Consider the following 27,246-nt stretch of genomic DNA (forward strand, 5'->3'; position numbering starts at 1 on the left):
AGGAAGTTGATAAGAGGTGGGAGAGCGCAGAGAAACGCCCTAAGACGAGGGGCCCTGTGGAGACGCCAACAAGTCAACGGAGCAGTCCACAGAAATCCCCGAACCCTCTTCCTAGTCCACGGAGTTGTCCAAAGAGCTCTTTGCGTAGAGACTGCAGCCTCAAGGTAGGGTTCTTATCTGGTTTATGGCTTACGGGTTTAGTTTTGACAGATTAGGAAGAGGAAGCTCCTCCTTCTCCTCTCAACTTTTCCTAGACAGGCTCACTTGTGCACAAACCCATGGGGCTTCTCTATTGAAGTCCCACAATGGTGGAACCGTGTCTTGAATTAGGTGTCCCACAACAGGAGAGATCAATTGCTTTCCAGCCCTCCTCGTGGACTTCCTGGAAGTATCTGGTTTTCCACTGTAGGAAGAAGGATGCTGAATTGGATGGACCTTTGATCTCATCCAACAGGGCTGTTCTTTATTTTGTAGGTCAGATCTCATGTAGGTCAGAGCACACTTCCTCACATGTTCTCCTCAGCAGGTATGGAGATTCTGCCACCTTTCCTGGCGTGGTTAGACTCCATCTCCCATCAGTCCTAGCCAGCATGACCAAAGAAAGGTCAAGGATGATAGGAGCTGGAGTCCAGCAAACATGCAGCACGCCACATGTCCCCCATCCTTCTACTTGGCATAGAGAGTAAAGTAGCAAACAGTAGGGGGAAAGAAACTCTGGAATGGAAGAGCTTATTCTGTGGTAATTCTGCGCAAGAGTCTAACGACCACTGTAAGCACAGTGACCTTTCACATCGGAAGAGATTGGCAATACAGTGGTACCTCGGTTTACAAGTCTGTACTTAACCTGAAGCGTACTTAACCTGAAGCGAACTTTCCCATTGAAAGTAATGGAAAGTGGATTAATCCGTTCCAGACAGGTCCGCAGAGTACTTCAACTGAAAATACTCAAACCGAGGTATGGCTGTAATACAAATCCTCCTGACTTTAAATCTTGTGTTGCAGGGTGGGTGGGAGAGCATTGGCTACGAATGAGACCCGAATAAATTCAATCAAATTTGGTGATAAATTCTAGTTCAGCTATTTCTCTCTGGATCCTAGTTGCAGGGCCGTCTTAAGCATGTCGGGCGCCCGGGCGCCGTGGTGCGGAGATCGCTCCGGCGCCCCCGCCCCGCCCCTTGCTGCGGCTGGTGGGTGGGTGCGGCGCGCGGCGCCCCCCTGGCAGCTCCGCGCCAACCAGCCTTCCCGTAGAGCCAGCCCTGCCTAGTTGTTTGGTTAAAACTGTTGACTACAGCAGGACTTCACAGGGGTTTAAATGCTGGCCTGCCTTACTCTGCGTATCTTTGAGGATCCTTCTACAGTTTAAGCATTTTGGCGGGTTGGCTGTACTGACCCTGCCTCCTGTGCATTTAACAGCAAGCTGACCCGAGATAAATTAAGCACATTAAAAAATGCTAGGAGACCTCTTCATCTCCAGTTCATAAGTACCCAATTTCTCTTAGGGAGCATTATCGTACTTGTGCTATTTTATTCTCTAGGTTCTTTAATCCAGCACAAAGGGAGCATCCCCTGTAAAATACCCAGTCGCTTGCCCAGAAGGAAGTGAAATGCCTCTACTTCCTTCTACTGTCTTTCTGATGCTCAGGGTGGCACCACCCACCCACAAGAGAGAGATAAGGATCCCGCTTCTTACTGTGCCCACTTGTAAAGAAGAGGAGGGTTGGTTACCTTTGCTCTTGTCTTGATAATATGCTAAAGGGCTTGTGGTTTTTCCTGGAAACAGTTGTAATAATAGCTGACACTTGATCATGGTGGGTTGTATGTGTCTAGGAGGGGGTGTTGCTTAAAATGACTTCAAATGTCTTTGGGCACTGCTAATTTAGGTTTGTTTGCCACTGGGTCAAATTAAGGTGGTGGATGGTGGAGGTCTTACCAGCACTTGTACTTTGCTTCCCCATAAGCAAAATGTAAAAATATATGCTTTAAAAATGAAGGGGAAGAAGGAGAAATTTGCTCTACTTTTCCCAGTGGACTGACCCAATCCAATGCTACTCAACTTGCCTGTAGACTGTAGTGGAATTCCCAGTCAGATTGCACACTCCTCTGAATTTTGCAATATAGTTTTGATGCGTGCACAGAAATACATCTAATGAAAAGAAACACCAAGTGTACAAAATGTGTACTTCACAGGAAAATGAACTGAAAAGATTTATCTGAACAAAATGGGATGGAACAAACCTATGATGTTGGCTTGCATACACACCATATAGTTAAAGCACATGGCTTCCCCCAAATAATTCTGGGAACTTTGGTTTATCCCTCAGAGAGCTATAGGGTCCAGGCTCCTTAAACTACAATTCCCAGGGATTGGTGTGTATGCAACCTAAGCACCAACAATGCTGGAACTGGACAGAATTCCCCTGATTTTGGCCCAGCTGCCCTGCCTTTTTAGCCACTCTGCTCTTCATCCAGTTTGCTTCATAACCCTTAGCTTCCAAAAGTACCAGGGAGGCAGCTGGGATGTGTAATGCTGGAAAACAAACTCAAGGATGATCCTGTCTCCTGTCCGTCTCATCTCACCATTCCCCAACAAGACCAGGACTTCGGCAGGATCATCTGCTTTCTCTGCTGGAAGATCTCCCAGGAACCCATCCGTCTCTCCAAGGGCAGACCATCTGCATAGGGTCCACCACCCTTGCAGGGCCAAATTGCCACCACCAAGCCAGACTTAATTAGGGGGGAACAGAGCACACGGACACCATGTCAGACCACCTACCACATCACTCAAGGCAAAGGCTACATTGAGCATATGCTCTGCTTGGCGTGTTGGGTCACTGATCGTTTCAGACTCCTTCAAGGAGGCCGTGAAGGCCATCAAGCCCTGAGCTGCCCCCACAGCCTCTGGGTGGATGTTATAATCACAAATGTCCTGGCATCCTCCAACATCAGGTTAAAAACCACCTGGGCCAGTTCAGTCAGCAGCATCCACAGTTTGTATCTCTGTCCCAACACTGGACACAGACCCTGTATGCTTGCCCTGAGATCAAGACATTTCCTAATGGAGGAGATGAAGCTCTTATGGACAGCTCCATCCACAAACTTCCAGTTGGGCCTGGTGCTGCACCATGTATCCAGGAAGGCGCAGTGCAGTTAGGTTAGACCCACCAAGCACACCCCGCACCTCCAGGACTCAGTGGTCCATGTCAGATCTGCCCCTTCATCCGCAAACACATTATGATGACTACGGTCTTGCTTTGGATTGACCTGCCATTCAGTACAGTCATACCTCAGTTGCAGTACGCCTCGGTTTGAGTATTTTCAGTTTAAGTTGAGTATTTCCGCGAAGCCGCGCGGAAGCCATGCTGCGCACTGCGAGGACAGGGGAGCCGGAGTGATCTCCGCGCCTCAGCGCCAGGGCGCCCGACCTGCTCAAGACTGCCCTGTTTTACTGAATTGACTCGGCATTCCAGCTCTGTATAAAACAACCCTTTTGAGCACTTTTGGAATCGGACTGATATTTACGGATATTATTAGTTGATAGCTTTTGTGTCTTTACACTGTAATGTACTACAGTATTATTTTCTAAGTTGTAACATTTATTTCAAACTACATATACTGTAGTGAACTTGAAGCTCATTTCTTGTTTGTATTCCTTTGTTCTGTTCAAGACTGTTAGTCTTACCAGAATACATACCTTATTTGACTGTAACTCGCGAGTAGGATATATTCCTAACATTGAAATTTCTGGCCAGAGTTCTTGGTGTAAAAAAACCTTATTTTCGATGTTGCATTCCTTGGCAATAACCCATGCAGCAGGTGTGGGGAATCCCTGGTCCTCTAGATATTGCTGAACTACCACTCTCGTCAGCCCCAGAAACCATGGGCAATGGCTGTGCATGATGGGACTGGAGTTCAGCAGCATCTGGTTGGCCAAAGGTTCCCCACACCTGCTGCGCAGCACCCCTGAAAATCTATCGGTGGCCTTGTTCTGCCACCTTTTGAGCATGGGGGACAATGCACTTAGTTTGGAGAGTTCAGAGAGGACTAGAAGCTTGAAGGGCAGAGTTCCATGCAGCTCATAGTCGAGGCTTTGGGGCCATCATCATGACTCATTGTAACATGAGCAAAAGACAAATTTAGCACAACTGGAGAGGCAAGATCATAGCACCAAGAAAGGAAGGAAGACGAGAAAGCTGGAGATTATAGCAGTCTAGACAAGGCCTTTGACAGGAAGCGTCTTACCCAGTTCTGTTCCATCCTGTTAGTAGGAGTGAGCCCTGCTCTGTGCCCACAGAAGATTCTACTGCTTGATTCTACCACACAAGAAGAAATGGGTTACTTGTCAAACCAGGTTGTAAATGTGGAGAGTGCATTGCACAGGGCTGGGCTTCTCCTTGCAATATGCTAGGCTTCAGTTTCAAAAAAGAAAATTCCCAGGAGTGGTTTTGTTTTCTGTTTTGACACAAAAGCATTCAACTATGCTATTCCTTCCCCTGTAGACCTCATCTACTCTATATGTTTAAAGAAGAATCATTCCACTGTAAACAGTCATGGCTCCCCCCCCCCAATAATCCTGGAAAATGTAGTCTGTTATGGGTGCTGGGAGTTGTTAGGAGACACCCCCCATTCCCCTGCCAGAACTACAATTCTCAGATTCAATCCCTACTCCCAAGGAACTCCACCTACTGTGGCAGCAGGTAGGGGGGTGGGGAGTTGAGGCTGAGCACCCACAGAAAAACATTTGTGGGTGCCCAGGCCCCCTGGAATTGGTGGCCCTACATGTGACCCTCAGAAGGTTGCCCAGAAGAGAATGTGGCCCCCAATATGAAAATGGTTTCCCGCCACAGGTTTAAGGCTTGGAACGGTAGCGTGAGCTTCTTGAATTGGACCTGGAAATGAACTGTGTGTGCTTTTTCTTTATCTCAACCCTTGTATCCTCTCCTCTCTAGGGCTCTCACCATGGCTGGGTTGAAAACAGCCAGTGGGGAATACATTGATGACTCTTGGGAGCTCAGAGCCTTTGTGGAAGAGCTGGGACCCGAAGCTGACCCAGTCACCCTCCGGGTCACCGGCAACATGCATATCGGCGGCATAATGCTGCAGATTGTGGATAAGTTAAGTAAGTCTTCCAAGATGTTTTCCCCCACCGCTTTTCACGTTGAAAGAGGGCCATATCCAACTCAGCTTGCGTATACAACAAATATTTAAAGTGCACACCCCAAGAGAATCATGGGAACTGTAGTTTCCCCCCACAGAGGTAGAATTCCCAGCACCCTTAACAAACTACAGTTCCCATGATTCTTCTATGGTGTGTACAAAGGTTACTCCTGGACCCATTTGTGTGTGTTTGGGAGAATAATTGTGACTCAGTGGGGGGTGGGGGAATTGTGGTCGGATCCTTTTCCCGTGTGGGTTTCTGGCACTGCTTAGATAAGCAATATGTATATGCTAAGAGCCTGTCATTTTCAGGGGAACTGGTGCTAGTTCCCCTTACAACCCGCTTGAAGGGTGATGTAATAAGTAGGCCCAGAACTAACCAAGCTATTCTTAGTTGAACAGGGCTAGGGCCATTTTGACAGCTGTTTCTGAGGTGGCACAGTCCTTGCAAAGTGGCTGTACCATGTCAACTTAATGCATGGAGCACAGAGAAAATGGGGGAAATGGAGCCGTTAAAAACCAGGGTTCCTTCTCCCTCTCCCTCTCTCTCATAAAGGAAAGTTTTCTCTTATTCTTGGTGGATGTTTAATGGAAACAAAGACAAGAAACTTTGGGGTGGTCAAGAAACAAATGTAGGAATTGGGTTTGGTTTAACTTCAGCTGATCTTAACCTCGTCTAAGGAACCTGAAGAACTTCAATTCTGTTTAAGCAGTGTGATGAGAAAGGGTAACGCTAAATGCCATTCACACAAGATCACATGTTGGTATTCCATTTTTTTGGTAACTTTTTCTTTCCATGCTTTTCTTTATGTAATTTTCATGTGATTTTTTTATACTTTATGTATATTTTATGCGTATTCTTTTTTGTATATCTTGATCTCGTATTTTAAAGCATTAAAATAATAAAGAATAATAAAAATAAAAATAAAATTATATACCGTCCTTTGTCTGAAAAACTCAGGGCGGTACACAAGATAATAGTCTCTCATTGCCACTGTCATAAAGAACTGCAAAACTGATACCACCACCCCCCACCCAATACATTTCAAGCCCCGTTAAACCACTTTAACAGTCATGGCTTCCCCCCAAAGAATCCTGAGAACTGTAATTGGTTAAGAGTGCTGAGCATTGTTAGGAGACCCTCCTCATCCTCTTACAGAGCTACAATTCCCAGAATGGTTTAACAGCCAAGCCCTGTTTCCAGGGAACTCTGGAAATTGTAGCTCTGTGAGAGGAAAAGGGGTGTTCTCACAACTCTCGGCACCCTTAGAGAACTACAGTGATTTAAATCAGGAGTTGGCAACCTCAGGCTAAAGGGCCAAATGTAGCCCCTCGGGCCTCTATCCTCAGCCCACATCCCTTGTTGGCCTTGCTTCGTGCCCTCCTTGAGTGTTTTCCCCTCCTGACTGAAATATGTCCTTGAGCCAGTGCTATTTTTCTGGAAAAAGAGGTGCCAGAACTAACCAGTGCGAGTGCTAACTAACCTCATTCTCTTATAATGGCAATGGCACACACTTGAGATGTGCCAGATCTCTGACAATGCCTTTTGCTTGTCTGGATGGAAGATAAAGAGTATATGTGAAGACTAGCCTGCTATACAAAGGTAAAATGTACATTTGTTGCTTTGCCCGCTTTTGCCTCTGACCCTACTGGCATGTGGACCCCAGAAGGTTGTGTAGAAGGGAATGCGGCCCTCGGGTGGAAAAAGGTTTCCCAATGCTCATTTAAATCAAGCCACCTTGGATTATTTATTATTTTCAGTACTGTATTCTCTGGGCCTGTGTCTTGATGCTAATGTTCAACTTTCCTGCTTCCAGAACTTCAGAGGGACTGGTCAGATCATGCCCTGTGGTGGGAGCAGAAGAAACTTTGGCTGCTGAAGACCAACTGGAGCCTGGATAAATACGGGATCTTGGCTGATGCCAAACTTCAGTTCACTCCCCAGCACAAGCCTATACTGCTTTCCCTACCAAATCGCTGCAAAGTCAGGATCCGGGCGAACTTTGCCCAGCCAGTCTTCCGCACAGTTGCCGACCTCTGCAAGATACTTGGTGAGCACAACAAGAGGCTCAGAGCATCGCCTGGAAGCAGCAAGGAGGGCAAGCACCTGTCTCCAAAGCTCTGAAATGTTATTTAGTGCAAGGGTTGCCAGTGCGAGGCCCATGGGCACCCAGCATCTCCTCTACGCTACAGATTGCTTGCTCTTCCAGCTCACTTCCTGTTTCATACCTCCCAAGTACCCCAGAAAAAAAGGGGACATCCCATTTTTTTTCACATGAGATCACAGTGGCCATTTTGGGTGTCACAATCTTGTGCGTTTTTGGGCACCGTGCAAAATCTCACCCTGGGGGGGGGGAACACTTTTCAGGTTGAGAGCACTGTGTGGGTCATGTGACTCACCCGGCAGCAGATCCAGGAAGATGCACACCCCAATTTTGGCTACAGAAAGTTGGGCAGTATGCTGTTTGCACTGGCTTGGCTGGTCATTGTACATGGCCCCTTGAACATGCCCACATTTAACTGGATGTCCCTGCTCTCCTTCCTGTTTTGAACACAGAGAGCTATAAAGAGCTTCTCGCTGTGAGGAAGCATGGGGATGGATGTGGGGCGTGCCCACACTAAGTTGTGTTCCTACCTGTTTTTGTGATAATTTAGATGTGGCAGCCATTTTGTGTTGCTCCACTCCCAGTGCCGGCAACCATTTTGTCTTATCGCACATACACTTTGTGAGTGGTCCCCACAGCACTTTCTGAACATTGCAATGGGGCTCACTGTCCACAAAAGGTTAGTGACCCTTTGCTTAGTGCCTGCCCAGCTGGTTCTGTTTCAGAGGCTGGGCTTTCTAACGCTGTGTTTCCAAGCCCTAAGGTCTAGACATCAGAGGAGGGTAGGGTGCCCGGCTCCAAATGCAGGCGGGGAACTGCATTTTTATTCATTGTGCAGGGGCAGAGAAAGCTACAACGGCTGGAATTTTCTCCTCTGCACAATTAATCCTGCTCCCTGCCCTCCTATGCAGCTGGTCGCCCTTAGAATAAGAGAATTGTAGAGTTTACACTTTTATTTGCAACTATTTATACATATCCTGCAATATTTATCCAATGAAAATAGGGATAAATTGGGGCACCCTATTCAATAATAATAATATTTATACCCTACACATCTGATTGATTACCCCAGCCACTCTGGGCAGCTTCCAACATATATAAAAACATAATAAATATTTTAAAAAACTTCTCTATACAGGGCTGCCTTCAGATGTCTTCTAAAGGTTGTATAGTTACTTATCTCTTTGGCTCGGGGTTGCATAACTTTATACCTTGCAGCATTTCTCCAATGAAAATAAGGACATCCTAAGGAAAAGTGGGACATTCCAGGATCAAATCAAAAACCGGAACGACTTCTGTAAGTCCAGGACTGTCCCTGGAAAATAGGGACACTTGGAGGGTCTGTTCATAGAAGTATAAATTTTGAAGATGGTTGTGTTTTGGTTCTCAGCTTCTTTTGGAAAGTGAGAATTAGGAAGGCTCGCCTTTAAATGCAAACTGAATTGAATTTATCAGGCTATGATTACCCTGAATAAAGGACTCATGCAGCCTTTGCCCCTCTGCAGGTATCCGTCACTACGAAGAACTGTCGTTACTGCGTGCGCGGGAGGAGAAGGAGAAGCGGAAGCAGAAGGACAAAGAGAGGAGCTCTGTAGCAAGCCATGACCTGACTGGGGTGCGCTTGCCAGCAAGTAAGGAATTTAGGGGTGTCCAAATGACACTGTGCGTGCATGCGTGCGTGTGCATGTGCAAAAGTGTGTAGCTTCAGGATTCACTGGAAATAGGATAAAGCAACACCATCTCAGTCTATCTAAAACTTTGGGGGGGGGGAGGAGGTAAGATGTCAGTGAAGGTACCAGGTGGACCTCACTGGAGAGAGCATTCCACAGATGGGGAGCCACAACTGAAAAGGCCCCTCTCTGGAAGGCTACCTCTGCATTAGGAGAAGTATCCTGATGGTAAGAGCTGTTTTCACCATGGAAGCGTCTGCCTCAAGAGGTGGTAGGCACTGGAGGTGTTTAAGTAGAGGCTTTCAGGGATGCTGCTATTGCAAGATTCCTACACTGAACAGGAATGGCCTACAGGGTCTCAATTCAGTTGTAAAATTCAGTGATTCCATGGGAGGCACTGTGACGTTGACCTATGATAGAGCTGGAGATGAAATAGTTAAACGGGTTACCCAATAATAACCCAGGTGGGTGGAGTCAGAGGGACTATAAAACCAGCTCTGGGTGGGTGGGTGGGAGTTCAGTTAGTTCAGTGGGTTCAGAGTTCAGTTGGGATTGGAGTGGGAGTTGAATTGCGGGGGAGTCTATGGGTAGGTGGAGTTAGTGTAGTGGAATACAGTCATACCTCGGTTTAAGTACGCTTCGGTTTGAGTATTTTCAGTTTAAGTACTCCGCGGACCCGTCTGGAACGGATTAATCCACTTTCCATTACTTTCAATGGGAAAGTTCGCTTCAGGTTAAGTACGCTTCAGGTTAAGTACAGACTTCTGGAACCAATTGTGTACCACTGTATAAGCCAAGTCAGTAACAGTTAGTTGCTAGGAAGTTCAGTAGATAACTGAAGGGTGGAACTGGATGCAGGAAGGAGGTTGGTTTAGAGAGGGGCCGGCAGGTGGGCGCTGCACGGCAAAGCCGCGTGGAAGCCATGCTGCGCGCTGCGCCCGCCCACCAGGGCAGGGGCGCCGTAGTGATCTCCGCGCCACAGCGCCAGGGCGCCCAACCTGCCTGAGACGGCCCTGTTCCAATTTAACCCTGACTGGACTCAGTATTTTACCAGGTTGGTGGCAGCAGGAAATAAAGTGGTGGCACAGGGATCAATAGACCGTGAAACGTCCGGGGACCCTGTGTGATCGCCACAGGCACTTCTCTCTTCGGAACCGGGTCTCCTACCAGGGAATTTATTCTAACCGCATGGAGCCCAGAAGTTCAGCTGCACTCACTTGAGCAAGCCAAAGGTCATATGATAATCCTTCTCAAGAGGACAAATTATACAGGCTGCCCCCTTCCACAGTCATGATCCCTCCGCCATTCTGTTCTGTCACCAGGTGCAGAGCAGCAGATGTTCCGCGGCATGCCAGCTCACTTCTCGGACAGTGCCGAAACCGAGGCCTGCTACAGGATGCTGTCGGTCAGTCAGACTGGACTGACACCCGATCAGATCTTGCAGATGCACCGGCCAGGCTCCCTCTCCGAGAAGACACAGATCAACAGCAGGTGAGGAGAAGAGAGCTGGTTAGCTTGGGCAAACTGTAGGGCGCAGCGCCATGTACAGTAGATGGCTGCACTGGGCATGGAGCCTCGGGGGCACTGCAACTATGACGTAGAAGGGAAGGCAAAAGGCGGGGGGGCCCAAATTTTGCCACCGCTGTAATTTGAGACCCCAAGGTCTGCCACTGTCTTGAATGCGAGAGTTTGAGATACTTTGCTAGAGAGTGGTATCTGCTTATCTACTACGCAAGTGGGGAACCTGTGTCAATTGATCTAACAAAATTTGTGTACTGCTGGATGAAATGAAACACAGTATTTTGCAGGAGAGATTCAAGCGCAGGCTGGAATTCCATGTTCGTGTAATTTAGAGTGGGTTTCTCTCCCAGGTGGCTGGACTCGTCGCGGACTTTGCTGCAGCAGGAAGTGAAAGAAAACGATTGTTTGTGGCTACGTTTCAAATATTACAGCTTCTTTGACCTGGAGCCCAAGGTCAGTGCTCTCCTCGGATCTGGGCCTTCAGCATCACCCCACTTGTTTCTTTAAAAAATAATACGCATCCCCTAACCTGGTGGCTGCTCCAAAATCCTTCTGAGGATCTCAGTTCTCTCTCTCTCTCTCTCTCTCTCTCTCTCTCTCTCTCTCTCTGTGTGTGTGTGTGTGTGTGTGTGTGTGTGTGTGTGTGTGTGTGTAGGTGCGTTGCTACTCCTCACGACTTGGGGAGCTTCTAGTCCTCATGACCAGGGAGCAAAACATGAAATCAGGTTTTTTTTAAACGGTATCAGTAAACCTCACTGAAGACGTAGGGTTGCTCTCCCCATTGTCTGTGACATGTTTAGTATGTGACGTATTTAGCATTTTAAAACATATTTGCCTTGGAGTGGATGCCACAGGGAACTACCAACTTGTAGAGGGTTGTTTGCAGAGCAAGTCTCTGCCATTTGCTTTTTAATGTGTAAGGCAAAGCGGTGGGGGGACTGTGGCCCTCCAGGTGTTGCTGGTCTTCCAGCTTCCATCACCTATGACGATTGGCCATACTGGTTGTGGCCTGATGGGAGTTGGAGTCCCAACATCTGGAGGACCACAACTTCGCCATCTCTGATGTAAGGGAAGATATTGTATTCCACCTAGACAGGAAGACAGATGGGTTAAAAATGTATTAACTTCCTGGAGGAGGTGCAATTTGAACCCTGGTTTGGCACTCAGCCTCTACTGTTGCTCGTTCCCTCCCATGTAGTACGATGCCGTGAGGATCAACCAGCTGTATGAACAGGCGCGTTGGGCCGTGCTACTAGAGGAGACAGATTGCACCGAGGAAGAGATGGTGGTGTTTGCGGCTCTGCAGGTAACCTTTAGTTTTGTGAGTGTTAGAATCATAGACTTGCAGAGTTGGAAGGGACCACAAGGGTCATTGGATCCAACCCCCTGCAATGCAGGAATCATTTGCCCAAAGAGGGACTCAAACCCATGACTCCAAGCTTAATAATCTCTTGCTCTGCCAACTGAGCTGGAATTAGTAATTGAATGCCGATGGTGCTTCTCTGTTGTCTGGACAAAGGATAGAGACCGGAGCGTGTATATAAATTAGCCTACTGCAAAAAAAGGAAAACTTGCATTAATTGCTCCACTTGCTTTGTTGGTTTATGGAAAAATAGGTATATATAAGGATAATTCGCTGGATGCCAAGATCCAGGTTTGGGATTCTCTTTGGTGAAAGAACTCCAGCAGAGATTTAAAATCACAAAACATGCAGCAAAGTAAAGCATGGAAATATAGGTTGCTGGACCTTTAAAATTAACCTTTCCAAAGTTTCCCCCTAGCATAGAAAAAGACTATAAGCTTGGTAAAAAAAAAAAAAAGATTTACTTACAAACTCTTCATACAGCATTCAGAAAAAGTTACACAGCCAGTAAAACTTGGCTTAGTTACAGTGCTGAAAGTTCCTAAATTAGTGGTATAGGTACTCCAGAGTGGCTTGTAAGAGCCATGTGCTCTGAGGTGCAGCAACCAGCTCAGACCTCCTTATAAGTTGAGCTTCTCTGGTAGACCAAAGGTTGAACAAATAGGTCTGATTACCCATTCCCTCCCAAGGTAAGGGGATGTGACCCTGCTAAGCCTGGCAGGACAGCTTACTCTATGGTATTAACCCTTTCGTGCATTAATTAGACTTAAGCATGTTGGTTATATGAGGCTGGTTATCCCACACTTTTGCCTCTGGCCCTGCCCACTGCTTGCATTTGACCCTCGGGAAGTTGCTCAGAAGGGAATGCGGCCCTTGAGCTCAAATGTTTTCCTTGCTCCTGCACTAGGAGGCGTGAAGAAATTGTTCTATAAATAAGGAAATAAGTGTTCAGAGCTTTGTTTTGAGACTCGAGTGTCAGTCTTGCACAAAGTTAAGTCAGAGCTTTCACTCCTTCCAGTATCATATCAACGAATTGTCTTTGAACACCAATCCTGTGGAACAGTCTGGAGACTCTGGCCTTGACGACCTGGACAAGGCCCTCGCCACCTTGGAAGTCAAACTAGAAGGTTCGTCAGCAGCTCCCAACGTTCTGGTAAGTTCCCAACAGGGCCTTATGCTGAGGCATTCTGACTGGAGCTTCCATCTCTTGTTCAGAGTGTTGTTGCCAACAAGGTTTCTATCAGCTTCTGCTTCTGCTTCTGTTGCTATTTAGTTCCCTTTTTCCTTTGGGGGCTTTCTGAAAAGGGTTATTTATTTATTTTGTTTTCATTTACGAATCCCCTCCCATTAAATATCTCGAAGCAATTTCACAATAAAAGCAAATAATTGCACAGTTCTGTATGTAAAGAAAAAATTGCACAATTACCTATATAAAAGCAATTTTTGAAAAGATCAACAAATGTTCATCAGTACACAGCTAAAAACACACTAGGTGTAAAACAATTGATTTCATATGTAAAAAGGCAATTTCAAATCCAGTACAGACAGCAGTAAATATCTTCACTTACGAGACTTGTTAGAGAAGGGAAGTCTTTGTTTATAACACACAAAAAAAATCTCAGAAAAGGAAAGTCTTTCCACCAGGGTCCAGAAGACAAGAGGGGTGGTATTTCTCAGATAGGTACCAGAATGCAGTTCCAAAAGATTGTATTCAGTGCTAGGCCTTCGTAGAGTAGACCCAAGTTGATAGACAGACTTAATTTACATTCATTAATTGCAACGGGGTCTACTCGGAGTAGAACCTAGATGGAGACAACCCAAAATGTTGCATTGTTTTATCTCTACTGTTTGTATTATTGTTATTGTTGTTATTATTTCTTTGACCATGAATTGCTTTGGGAACCATCAGGAATGAAAGGCAGTCTGTAAATACAGGAAATATGTAAAACAACAACAACACATATTTGTCATTTCCAAAATAGGACAGTCTCACAGTTATCCCAGAGTTAAAGGATTATCTCCGAATATTCAGGTGAGCTATCAAACCGTATGTTTCATGAGGGAATGGATCATGGGGAAGGGCAGTGGCGCTCAGTGGTTAGACCGCCTGCTTTCCATGCAGAAGGTCCCAGGTTCAATCCCTGTCATCCCCAGGAAGGGCTGGGATATTATGATCAACTAAAAACATTAACAAAATAGGTGGAATTGACCAGGATGTTTAAGGGTCTGGAACACAAGGCTTTATGGGGAACAAATGAAAGAGCTGGGTATGTTTAGCTGTGAGAAGAGGAGATGAAGCTCATGTGCTTCTTGCCCTACAGGCCTCGTAAGCTGACTTTGAAGGGCTACAAGCAGTACTGGGTGATCTTCAAGGAGACCTCCATCTCCTACTACAAGAGTCCCGAAGAAGCTCTGGGAGAGCCTGTGCAGCAACTCAGCCTCAAGGGTGAGTCTAGCCACCTTGCCAACGCCTCTTTCCCAATCCGGCATTAGTACGGCCTACAAAGGATGGAGCACGTGCTTTGCTTGCAGAACATCCCAAGTTCCATTGGGAGAGACTCCCTCCCTGAAACCTTGGAAAGCCACTGCCAGCCAGTGTAGACCGTACTGAGCTTAGGTGGACCAGTAAAAGGCAGGTTCCTGTCTTCTTAAGGACATTGTCTCCAAATATGAGTACAGTGGTACCTTGGTTTAAGAACAGCTTAGTTTAGGAACAACTTGGATTAAGAATGCTGCAGACCCAGAAGTAGGGGTTTTGGTTTGTGAACTTTGCCTTGGAAGCAGAACATGTTGAGTGTGTTCCATTTGTAAATTGAATCCCCTGCTGCTATTGGAAGGCACGCTTTGGTTTAAGAACGCTTTGGTTTAAGAACGGACTTCTGGAATGGATAAAGTTCGTAAACCAAGGTACCCCTGGATATGAAACCTGCCTTATACTGCATTGGGTCCTTTCAGTTTAGTATCATCTACACTGACTGGCACAGAGGCTCTCGAGGGTTTCAGACTAAGAGTCCCTGTCAGAACTATCTGGAGATGTCAGGAATTGAACCCGAGTCCTTCTGCAAAAAAATGGCTCTATCCCTGAGCCTCCAGCCCTTTTCCTTAAAGAGAAAGTGCAGCTCTGTGACAGTGTCTGCTTTGTGAGGTCCCAGGTTCAGGCATTTCCAGGTAAACAGATCTGGGAAGGACCCCACCAACACCACTCTGCCCTCCAGAGATGCTGGAGAGTTTCTGCTAGTTGGAGTAGACAGTGTGGGGAGAGATAGGCCAGTGTCCCAATTCTCTGCATAAGGCAGCTTTGTATGTCCAGCTTCTAACTGTTCCTAACCCTGTTTCTGCCCCACTCCAGGCTGTGAGGTGGTACCGGACGTAAACATCTCCGGTCAGAAATTTTGCATCAAGCTCTTGGTACCTTCCCCCGACGGGATGAGCGAAGTACACTTGCGATGTTCGGATGTGAGTGGGGTGGTAGGGAAGCCAGCTTTAGAACCATAGTTTAGGGCTGCCATACGTCAACCATCTTGGGGTCTTCCTTAAAAGAAAGCTCAACAATTTTTCGGGGCGTCCTGTTTTTTACTTTTTGAACTATGGCAACCTACCATAGTTGGAAGGAGTTAGATCTTGTCTAATCAATCCTTCTTCCCAGGGATCTCTGGGTTTTGTGAACCACCCTGAGGTTTTATGATGAAGGGCCGTCTATAAATCTAATAAACCTGATAAACCAATAAAGAAATAATAGCTCTTTGAGGCCAAACAGGAGTCTCTGAACAACACAAAGTACCCTTAACAAACTACAGAATTTTTGGAGGGAAGCCATGGCTATTTACAGTGGTATCATAGCCCTTTAAATGTATGGCGAGAACACGGCCAGGGTCTTGGTTTTCTCAATATTCTGTGCTGCAGTATTCTGCACGAACTGCAGTTTCCAGGCTGAGTACAAAGAATGCCCCACACAAAGCCTGGACCTTGGACCTCTCTCCATCCCAGTTGACTTCCTCCAAACAGCCTTGTATAAGGATGGGTGAGGGGCTATTGCAGGTGTAGCTAGAGCGAACTCCGTGCATAGCTGCCAAGTCTCCCGTTTTCCCCGGGAAACCCCCGTTTTTTCCAGCTGTCCCCAGCCGAAAAAACGGATTTTTTTGTTTTCCCACGGTTTATTCTGGCGCGGAGGCCATTTTGGAACTGGGCAGAGCATGCTCAGAAGCGACTTTTGATACTGCTCTGCCCAGTTCCAAAATGGCTGTAGCGTGACTTCTGGTGCGACGGCCATTTTGGAACTGGGCACAGCAGCATCAAAAGTCACTTCTGAGCATGCTCCGCCCAGTTCCAAAATGGCCGCCACGCTACTTCCGGTATGCTACTTCCGGTCCCTTATTTTCCAGAGAGGAACTTGGCAGGTATGACTCCGTGTAAGGCCAAAGTCTTCCTCCTCTCCCTCACCAGGAGCAGCAATATGCCCGCTGGATGGCAGGTTGTAGGTTGGCAGCGAAGGGGAAGACCATGGCAGACTCATCCTACCAGGCCGAGGTGGAGAACATCCTGTCCTTTCTGAAGCTGCAGCAAACCAACCCGGATGCCTGCCTTACCCAGCAGGCCGAGGGAGCCCAGTGGCTTGTGTCCCCTCGCTACCAGAAGAAATTCAAACCGAAGCAGGTAATTTTGGGCCGCACGGCCCCAACTGCCCCCAAACCACCCTGACCACTGATTGATTGCTTTGGGAGCAGTTGCCAGAAGAAAAAAAGTCAATCTACAGATCAGATCCATTGAAGTCTTAACATGGGGCATTCCTATAGATTGGGAGTGGCGAACTTTTGGCCCTCTAAATATAATTGGACTACAACTCCCATCATAGTCACATTATTAGTACTGTATTAATTTATTATATACCTCTCAGTTGCCAAAGTAGCTTCTAAGCAGTTCACAAACATCAAACCAGTTTTTTTTTAAAAAAAATACACTTACAGTAATTAAAATCTACCGTAGGTTTTTCAAAGCTGCTTTGTTTATTCACTATGCATTTGCACACCTCCTGAGATACCATGACCATTTATTATTATTATTTTTTGCATGATGCTTGTGAGGTCAAGGAGGAGGTTTGCACTAATCTCTCCCTTTGCAACTCTCACAGTTAACCCCTCGCATCCTGGAGGCCTACCAGAACGTGGCCCAGCTGTCGCTCCCCGATGCCAAGATGAAGTTTATTCAAGTTTGGCAGTCGCTCCCTGATTTTGGCATCTCTTATTTTGTAGTCAGGTAAAGAAACTGCTGAGCTTCCCTGAAAACCATTTGTGGGGAACTGAAGTACCTTTTCACGAACTGCCGCTGATGTTGACAGCACAAATGAAAAATCTTTCAGCGTTATTTATTTTATTTTATTCTGAAAGCCAACTTCTGGAAGTTATTTGCATGTCTGAAGAAGTCTTTCCTCCTCCCTTTCTTATGTTATGTGTTTATTTGAAATAAATTGATGTGTAGTGCACACATCCCACAAACCTCTGATAATAGTAGAATTTGGGGGCAACCAGTGAAACTGTGGCGCTGTGGGTTAAACCACAAAGCCTAGGGCTTGCCGATCAGAAGGTCGGCAGTTCGAATCCCCGCAATGTAGGTACTGCTTCAGCAGGAAGGTAAACGGAGTTTCCGTGCGCTGTTCTGGTTCGCCAGAAGTGGCTTAGTCATGCTGGCCACATGACCTGGAAGCTGTACGCCGGCTCCCTCGGCCAATAATGCGAGATGAGCGCCGCAACCCCAGAGTTGGTCATGACTGGACCTAATGGTCAGGGGTCCCTTTACCTTTAGTGAAACTAGAGAAAGCAGACAAGAGGGAGTCCTTCATCTGACTCATAGAACATACTGTAGCTATGTTCTACCTCCAGAGTCAGAGGCAGTTTACCTCTGAATACCAGTTGCTGAGAATAACATATTGGCAGCGGGGATTAGGAGAGTTGCTTTTGCATTCAGGTCCTGAATGCAGGCTTCTCACAGACATTGCCTGGCCACTGTGAGAACAAGATGCTGGACTAGATGGGCCTTTTGGTCTGACAGGGTGACAGGCGCTGTGTTAAAACCATCTACGAAGACATGCGAAAAATCCACAGAGGTCTATCAAGAGCTGTTGGTCATTATGGCAAAATGGAACTTCCAGATTCCGAAGCAGTATATCCACTGAATATCAGTTGCTGAGGAGCAATGACAAGGAGTGAACCACTGCCATCATGGCTGGCTGGAGGCATCTAGTTGGCCACTGTAGAAGGCAGGATGTTGGACTCAGCATCAGAGCAATCTCTGTTGGTTCTTTTAAGTTTTTTTATAATGATCACAGTCAACCAAATGCAGATTTAAAATCCTGTTGGTTTTCAGTACCAAAGAGTTGAGCCCATGTTAAAACTAAATTCTACTGAGAGTAGACCTATTGAAAATAATGAAGCCAGGTTAGTGATGCCAATTAATTTCAGTGGGTCTACTCTGAGTAGGACTGTGCTTCGTTACAACCCATTGCTAGGCAAAGCCACCTGATGTTATCTTCCTCCTCTCTCCTGAATAGGAATTGCTTTGGATAACTCTCTTACTGAAATTCATTGAGTTAAAAATTGTTCAGTTCATGGCAGGATCATGTCTTTACAATGTTAAGCTGCATAAATGAGTTATCATTTGGGATAAAAAATTATGGAGGTGTAGCTTAGCTATTAGGTATATAGCAGCAAACCCAACGAAGTATTTTGTGGCACCTTAGAGTCTAACAAATGTATTGCTGCATAAACATTTGTGGCTTAACTGCCTCTGATGAAGGAGACTCTAGCCTACTAAAGCTTAAGCCGCTATAAATTTTAGTCTTTGTAAAGCCACAACACCCTCTGTCGTTTTTATTTATTCAATTCATGCAATTTACGTACCCTTTGATTGTAGAAAACCTCCAAGCAGTTGACTATAAAATGTATAGGGATGTCGGAGACTTCCGGTTGGAACCGCGGAGCGCGAGCTGGCGAAAACGGGAGCTCTGTAACTCCCGATTTTTAGCTGGACAAAGGGGGGGTTCGCGAGGCAAAGCAACCCCCCGGAAAGGGTTGGGGAGGCGATCCCCACCCGATACGTCGGCGGTTCCCCACAAGGACCTCCCGGACACCTTCGTAATTTGTGGAAGGAGGGGGAGAGACCTGGAAACTGCGACTGGAAACTTTGCCAGCACAAGCCGAAACCAGCAGCGCTCATGACGGTAAAACCCTTTTTAGAAAAATAACCCCTACGACTACCCCGGGCGTGAATTAACAATTGAGAACTAAGGAAACAGCTAAGAGTCCCCCCCCCCGCAAGTCGGACTTTTCTTTTGAGTGTGAACTAAGGGAGAGCGGGGGAGCGGGAAGGAGTGAAGTGAAGAAAATCGCGTTTGCAAGGGACGCCGTCAGGGGAGAGACAAAGTGAATTTTAAAGTGGGGGAAGCAAGAACTTATTCTCAATAGGATCTGTCTGGGCTCCGATAGCCGTATATTTCACACAATAAAGATAGAGCCAGCGTTTGATGTGTGAACAAGAGTTAAAGGAGAGCTACTGAGAGAAAGAGACAAAGAGAGATAGATATTGTGTTGTTCTGAGATTGGACTGTAAAGTGGGCAATTGAGAACGATTTTTTAATCATTTTTATAAGCTGAAAAGTGCAAGAGAAAATGGCGACGCTACATTAATAACTATGACTAAGCAGGCAGAGAAACAAAGAAGCCAGAAGTGACGTTGGCAGTACACAAAATTGAAGAGGAGAAAGGTTGAAAAGGGGAAAAGTAACCCTTAACTGTTACACAGTGACACCAGGTGGACACTAAAGAGACAACAGACAGTTCCTGTTCCTTCAAGAATTGAAACAAGAGTGTCACTGTCTGTAAACTAAATAGTAATAAAGGCAGTGCAGTGCAAAAAGATGGGAGACAGAGAAAGAGCAAAGAGACCAAATACAGCTAGCACCTCCCAGAGGAGAGTATCTACAACTGACCATGAGACCATGGACCTTAGAGAATTGATTCTAAGCTTGAAGAGCGATATTGGTGAAATAAAGCAAGACCTTACAGAAATGAAAAAAGACATGAATGAGAGACTTATAAGCTTGGAAGATAAAGTTGGGAAAATTGAAGAAACCTTGGAATCTAATGATAAGGATAAGCAGGAGATCAGAGATCAACTAACCAAAATGGAGGAAGCCTCTAGCAAGACAGAAAACACAATTCAAGAGATGCAAAATAAAAATCAAACCCTCGAAAATTCCTTGAAGAATTTTGTGAAAGAAAAGAGGGAAGGAAAGAAGGAAATTGAAAGTATAAAGAAAGATCTGGATGAGCAAAAAGCAACCATGGAATCATCTCTTGACGCCCATGCTATGCTTCAGATGAAAATGAGGGAGAAAATATTGAGATTCCGCAACATTCCGGAGGTGGCGAACGAGGACATTGACCACTCTGGCGAAGTGGTTAGAGATGGAGGAACGGGAGATTGAAGCCCGCGTGGACGAAATTTTTAGGGTTAATTCCAAAAAAGCTAAGGCCAATAATTGGCCTGGAGATTGTCTGGTGTCTTTTACTACTATGTGGATACGGAACAAGATTTTAAGAACCAAGGGAAAAAAGAAGTTAGTGATGGACGAAACTGAAATAATCATACTGAAGGAAATTCCTCCGAGACTGGTGCACAAGAGGAAAAGATATCACTTCTTAGCTAAGGCGTTGAGAGCGAAAAGAATCTTTTTCAAATGGGAGTATCCGGAAGGCATGGCCTTCGCTTTTAAAGGAAGATGGAGGAGATTTGATACTCCAGAGGCGGCAGACAGATTTTTTAGGACGTACTCCCAAGAACTGGGAGGAGACAAAGCAAAATCAATTAAAGAGCAGCTAGCCAAGAAAAATGATGAAGAGGAGGACGAACACTTGAGTGGAGAGGAGGAGGAAGGGGAGGAGCAGAGGGAGGAGGAAAGAGAGGAGGGAGAAACAGAAGAATGAAAGACAGTTGGTTCGATATGATTATCTGTAAATATATTCATTAGTTATACCAACTTTGACTAAACAGATACAGGAGCAGTGTGGGCCTGTGTTCTAGTTTATTTTTTTTTATTTTATTTTTCTCCCTCTCATATAGCTCTCTTCCCCTTTTCCTTTCTCCTCTTCTATTATTTCCCCAAAGATCACTGCGTAAGAAATAATTCTAGCTTTGTTTTCTCTCGTAATTGCTTAGCATAGTTAATTGAATATTAGTTCCTTTGAGTTTTTTTTCTTTTTTTCCCTTATTTTTCTTAATCTCTTAATTCTTGTAATTTCTCTCCTTACTCAGTCCCCCCCCCTTTTTTCTTTTTTCTCTTCCCTTCCCACTTCTTCATCTTTCTCCCTTCTTTATTCTTCCACTTCTCCTTTTACTGATTTCCCTTTTTCCTTCTCTCTTTCTTTGGTTTTGCTTTTATTGTTTTTGGTTAGAACTATCTCTTTTTCTTTTCTTTCTTTTCTGCAGGAAATTTCAATAAAGTAAATATGAATCTGAAAATTATATCTTGGAATTTAAATGGTTTGAATAACAAAAAGAAACGGAATAGGGTGGGACATTTGTTAAAAAAGCAAAATTTTGATGTAATATGTATTCAAGAAACACATATAAACAAAAAGCATGTAAGGGTATTAAAAAATGAGAAATTGGGGAAGGAATTCGTCGCGGCAGATGAAAGGAAAAAAAGAGGAGTAGTGCTTTATATCAAGGAAAAATGGAACCCAGAACTTTTATGGACAGATAAGGAAGGGAGAATTGTGATAGTGAAAACAACAATTGAAGGTGAGAAATGGGTTTGGGTGGGTCTATATGCCCCCAACGGGAGTAAGATAGCCTTCTTAGAAAAACTGGAAGCTCAATTAATGAACCAGATTGATGGCAAATATATAATAATGGGAGATATGAATGGGATTATTGACCCAGAATTTGATAAGAATGAGAACAAAGGAAGGAAAAGAGTAACAAAATTACCTAAAAAGTTTATTGAATTGACAAGAAATTATAATCTATTGGATGCATGGAGAAATAAGAATCCAATAAAAAAATAATTCACTCATATATCAGCCCGCCACCAGACAGCTAGTAGAATTGATATGATATGGATATCCAAAGAATTAGCACTAAGAGTACAAAAGGTAGAAATCGGCCCCCAAACCATATCAGATCATAACCCAGTGACTATGATTCTAAAAGAAGGAAAAAAAGTAAATAATTGGAGGTTAAATGTATTTATGTTAAAAGACCCAAATATAATAAAAGAAGCAAATAAGAAACTTAAGGAATTCCTTGATTTGAATAATAATGGTGAGGTAGAATTAGCTACAGTTTGGGATGCGGGGAAGGCGTTTATGCGGGGGTATTTTATCCAGCAGAGCGCAATATTGAGGAAATCCGAAAGGTCAAAAAAAGAAAACCTTATGCAAGAAATTAAGAGAAAGGAGAAAATACTATATATGAAATACGATAAGCGGATAGAACAACAATTGAAAATCTTAAGATCTGAATTTGAAAGGATAATTGATCAGGAATTAGAAAGACAATTACAAATATGGAAATATAGGAATTTTGAATGGGCAAATAAGCCGAATAAATTATTGATCTGGCAAATCAAAAAAAGGAGAAACGAAAAAATAATAAATAGGATCAAATCGGGTGATAAATTTTTTGATAAATCAGAAGAGATTATGAGAGTATTTCAGAAATTCTTTGAAACACTATATAAAAAAGAAGAAATAAATGATCAAGAAATTGACGAGTTTTTTAAAAAATATCAGTTGCCGCAAATCCCACGGGAAAAAATAAGATCTTTGAATAGAGAAATAACACCCCTCGAAATAGGAGAGACAATAAAATCTATGAAAAAAGGAAAAGCTCCGGGACCGGACGGATTCCCAATTGAATATTATAAAATATTTCAAGAAACTTTGTTAACCCCATTTAAAGATCTAATGAATAATATATTGACAAAAGGAATCACCCCCAAAACTTGGACAGAAGCTCAAATTATATTAATACCAAAATCAAAAATAGAGGTAGATTTGCCAGACAATTATAGACCAATTTCGTTATTAAATAGCGATTACAAAATTTTTACCAAGATTATTGCTAACAGATTAAATATTATATTGGAAGACCTAATACATAAAGATCAGGCCGGTTTTGTAAAGGGAAGATTTGCCAAAGATAATATCAGAAATATAGTGAACATCCTGGAATGCCTTGAGAATAGGAGAGATAAAGGAGCAGCACTCCTGGCCATTGATGCGGAGAAGGCTTTCGATAGAATCTCCTGGAGGTTTATGATAAAAACAATAGAAAAATTAAAAATGGGAGAACACCTAGAAGGTGCAATAAAAGCAATATATAAGATGCAGGAAGCAAGTATTTTAATAAATGGAAGACCAACTAAGAAAATAAATATAGAGAGAGGCACCAGACAAGGGTGCCCTCTGTCACCTATCCTCTTTATACTAACACTGGAAATTTTATTAAAAAATCTAAGAGAGGAAGAAAACATCAAAGGAATAGTTATTGGAAAAAAAAAGTTTAAAGTAAAGGCTTTCGCAGATGATATTATAATAACTACTGAAGATCCAATTCAAGGTATCCCTGCAGCTATAGAAAAAATTAAGGAATATGGGAAGTTAGCAGGCTTGAAAATAAATTATGAAAAAACCAAAATGTTGGTGAAAAATTTGGAAAATAAAGAGATGCAGGAACTCCGAGAAAAAACAGGCCTAAAAATTGATAAAAGATTAAAATATCTAGGCATCCACACAACAATTAAAGGGATAGATCTGGTGCAAGAAAATTATAAAGAAATATGGAAAAAAATAAAGAAAAACTTTGAAGTATGGAGTAAACTCAAATTATCAATTATGGGGCGAATCTCATTGATAAAAATGTGCGTGATTTCTAAAATGAATTATCTCTTTCAAAATCTTCCAATTTTAGGAAAAGAAAAATTTTTTAGAGAATGGAGAAAAGATGTGGTAAGGTTCATTTGGAACGGGAAAAGACCGAGGGTCAATTACACAATTATGATTGATCACAGAAATAGGGGAGGTTTCGGCTTACCGGACCTCGAAACCTATCATGACGCTGCAGCCATCACTTGGATCAAAGAGTGGATAGTGATAAAGAATTCGGATCTCCTGGACTTGGAAGGCCAAGGGTTGCCATTTGGGTGGCATTATTATTTAATGAAAGATAAGATAAGTAATAGGAATATCTTCATGTTCAACTTAATCAGAAAATCCCTATATTTAGTATGGCAAAAGTACAAAAGATATTTTGAACCTAAGACCCCTTGGTGGGTCTCACCATTAGAATTAGTCGCAGTTAGAAGAACAAACATGGAAAACATCTGGCCCACGTATAAAGTAATCTTGGAAGAAAGAGAAGGAACATTAAAATTAAAAGATTATTCGGAATTAAAAAATTATTTGACTTCTTGGCTACAATACTTTCAAATAAATCAAAGATTGCAATTAGATAAAAAAATAGGATTTGAAAATAAAATATCAAAATTGGAAGAGATTCTTTTGGTAAATAAAGATAAATATATAAGAAATTTGTATCAAATTATGTTACAATGGAAGACAGAAAAGGAGATGACCAAAGATTATATGATTAAGTGGGGCCAAGACTTAGGAAAACCAATTCCAATACAAAAATGGGAGAATCTATGGAAACGCGACTCAAACTTTACACCTAATTACGATTTGAAAGAAAACATTTTAAAAATGCTAAATAGATGGCACCTAACGCCACTAAAACTGTCAAAAATCTATCCAGGGGTTAGTAATTTATGTTGGAGATGCAATAAGGAAATTGGCTCTTTTATCCATATATGGTGGAATTGCAGCGTAATTAAGGGATTCTGGGAAATGCTATACAAAGAATTAAAAAAAATATTGAAATATTCCATCAAGAAAAGTCCGGAAATGTTCCTTTTGGGAATGTTATCAGAGGATGTCAAACCTAAGGATAGGTGCATAATAAGCTATGCAGTAGCAGCCGCTAGGCTGCTAGTTGCAAAAAACTGGAAAACCTCGGTAATTCCTAGCAGAGAAGACTGGCAAATCAAGGTATTACAATATTATAGATTAGCAACAAGATATGAAGAACTCAAAGGAACAGATTCAGAAATAATTATAAAAACATGGAAACCATTTATTAATTATATAAAAGATAAAGTGGAGAACCCAAATCTGATCTCAGATACTTAAGGCTCTATCATAGGTATAAGTATAATTGTAAATGTCTCATATATATATATGTTATCGATAGTTTTGTGCAACATGATTGGTAGTGTGTAATATCTTACAAGGAATCTAGGGAGGAGCCTAGTACGGGATGGGAAGTCAGGAGGGAGGAGGGGTAGGGAGGGGAGAAGATGGGAGGGCAGGGGAGGGGAAAAGAACAAATACACGACAATGTATTGTTGATGTATATTTCTATTTTAATTACCTGTATATTTTTGAAACCAATAAAGACTTGTTTTAAAAAAAAATGTATAGGGATGTCCAGCCCTTGCTTTATTTAATGTATTAATTTTTTCATAGTGCAAAACTTTGTTGCTATTATTTTCAAAAATCGCAAAAGATGTCAAACGCTTATCATCCCAGAACTTTTGCATTCATTCCCCCAACTGACTGCAGATTTCTTCCTATTGGGCTAGTTACTAGTAGGTATCAACACTGCATAGCTGCAATGCTTCTATTACAGGCAACTCCCCATTTGCGCACATTCAACATGCACACGATTGCTGGCATGTGCAGTTTTAGACACTAGAAAGGGGGGGTTGGCATAACAGGGCGGGGACAGGCTTACCTGTTTCCCGCTGATGCACGCAGTGCCTCGGAGCACAACCCCTGAGTAAATGGGGAGTTGCCTGTACTGAAAACATGAGGACTAGCAATTTGCTTTCCTTTTTAAACTGAAGGTTGAAAATGTAGAGAAGGGGGCTATAGTAGCTCTTAGAAGCAACCAGCCCCCAATATTATTGTTGCTATTATTATTTATTATTTGTAGCAGCTCCCACCCCCACCCCTGCAGTGACAATGATGATGCAGCCTTTAACTCTTCAATCACACACTCCCTCTAGGTTAGAAGTAGAGGAGCCTTATGAATGCAAGCAAAAACTCAGAGCCTTGCCATCTTTGTGTGCAGGTTCAAGGGCAGCCGGAAGGACGAAATCTTGGGCATCGCCAACAACCGCTTGATCCGCATTGACCTGGCCGTTGGAGATGTGGTGAAGACCTGGCGGTTCAGCAATATGCGCCAGTGGAACGTCAACTGGGATATACGGCAGGTCAGCGGTGGGGGGTGGGGAGCTTGGGATTTGAGATCTCTGAATATGCATTTCTCCCCGCAAGTCCCTGACTCCTACTAACAAAGCAGCAGTGGAGGTGATAGGGCAGGCAGTCCGGGTGGTGGCACAGCCCTTCCCATTTCTCCTCAAGTGGCAAAACAGGACAGGCTGCCCCTGCCTCAATGCTCCATCATCCCCAATCATTGGCTGTAGATGATGGAAATTGCGAGTTGGGCAGCATTTGGAGGGCACCACGTTGGCTATCCTTGAATTAGATTTGATTGAGACAAATACGCAAGTAAAAGGACAATTATTCCCTCACCCCCTTGCAGTTTTTAAACTTTCTTGCTTATTTGTCTGTACAAGATTTAGATGCACCATAGGTGACCACCCAAAGAGAGCTCATCTTTTAACCTTCTTTCCCCAGGTGGCCATAGAGTTTGATGAGCACATCAACGTGGCCTTCAGCTGCATTTCCGCTGGCTGCAAGATCGTGCACGAGTACATAGGCGGGTACATCTTCTTGTCCACCCGCGCAAATGACAGGAACCAGACGCTGGATGAAGAACTCTTCCACAAGCTGACTGGAGGCCATGAAGCTCTCTGACCTTCTTCCACACCCTAGGGCTCCCCCAGAAACCGCGCACACTAGGACAGTCTCTTTGTGGAGGCGTCTGAGCCTGGGTCAGTTGTGCCCTATAATGGCTTGGGAATACTTTCTGGGCATGATAAATCTTTCCCAATATGAGCATAGGAGCAGAGATCTGCAGGAATTGTATTCTAAGGAGTGTGGCAATTGGTGTGCTTGTGGTAGAGAGGGAGGGATGTCTGGTCATGCCTTTTTTTGGGGGGGGTGCACAAATTCCTGAAACCAGCCTACGCACCCCAAATCTATAATCTGCCCTTTTGCATTATCTTCGAATGACTATAGCCTGCAGAACCTTCCTAGTCCTACAGTTCACTCGGGGGGGGGGGGGAGTGTGTGCTCAGTGTTAAGTCAGCAATTGTTGCGGAGAGGCATTTAAGGATATTTTGAGGTCACAAAATTATATTGTTGTTTATTTTGCTGGGCGATTTGCTTTCTTTGTTTTCATTATCTATCCC

The 27,246-nt window shown here is 44.0% G+C and overlaps 1 protein-coding gene across 1 annotated transcript; it reads left to right on the forward strand.

Moving 5' to 3' along the window:
- Window positions 1-26,749, forward strand: FERMT3 (FERM domain containing kindlin 3). The gene is made up of 15 exons (XM_035098499.2): window positions 1-164; window positions 4,947-5,116; window positions 6,972-7,205; window positions 8,765-8,890; window positions 10,252-10,420; window positions 10,801-10,903; window positions 11,649-11,756; window positions 12,832-12,966; window positions 13,796-13,845; window positions 14,135-14,259; window positions 15,163-15,269; window positions 16,257-16,466; window positions 16,942-17,066; window positions 26,001-26,142; window positions 26,570-26,749. Exons 2-15 carry the CDS (start codon window positions 4,957-4,959, stop codon window positions 26,747-26,749), a joined length of 1,974 nt encoding a protein of 657 aa, XP_034954390.1. The 5' UTR covers window positions 1-164; window positions 4,947-4,956.
- Window positions 26,750-27,246: the final 497 nt, after the last annotated feature.

The sequence above is a fragment of the Zootoca vivipara genome, chromosome 17 (genome assembly GCF_963506605.1).
Source record: "Zootoca vivipara chromosome 17, rZooViv1.1, whole genome shotgun sequence".
NCBI lineage: Eukaryota > Metazoa > Chordata > Lepidosauria > Squamata > Lacertidae > Zootoca > Zootoca vivipara.

What these genes read in the sequence shown, in the direction of transcription:
- FERMT3 (XM_035098499.2), top strand. Translation starts at nt 4,957, where the DNA reads ATGGCTGGGTTGAAAACAGCCAGTGGGGAATACATTGATGACTCTTGG. An exon ending in GATTATCTCCGAATATTCAG is followed by an intron (nt 13,846 to 14,134) that starts GTGAGCTATCAA and finishes CTTGCCCTACAG; the next exon opens with GCCTCGTAAGCTGACTTTGA. An exon ending in AGAAATTCAAACCGAAGCAG is followed by an intron (nt 16,467 to 16,941) that starts GTAATTTTGGGC and finishes CAACTCTCACAG; the next exon opens with TTAACCCCTCGCATCCTGGA.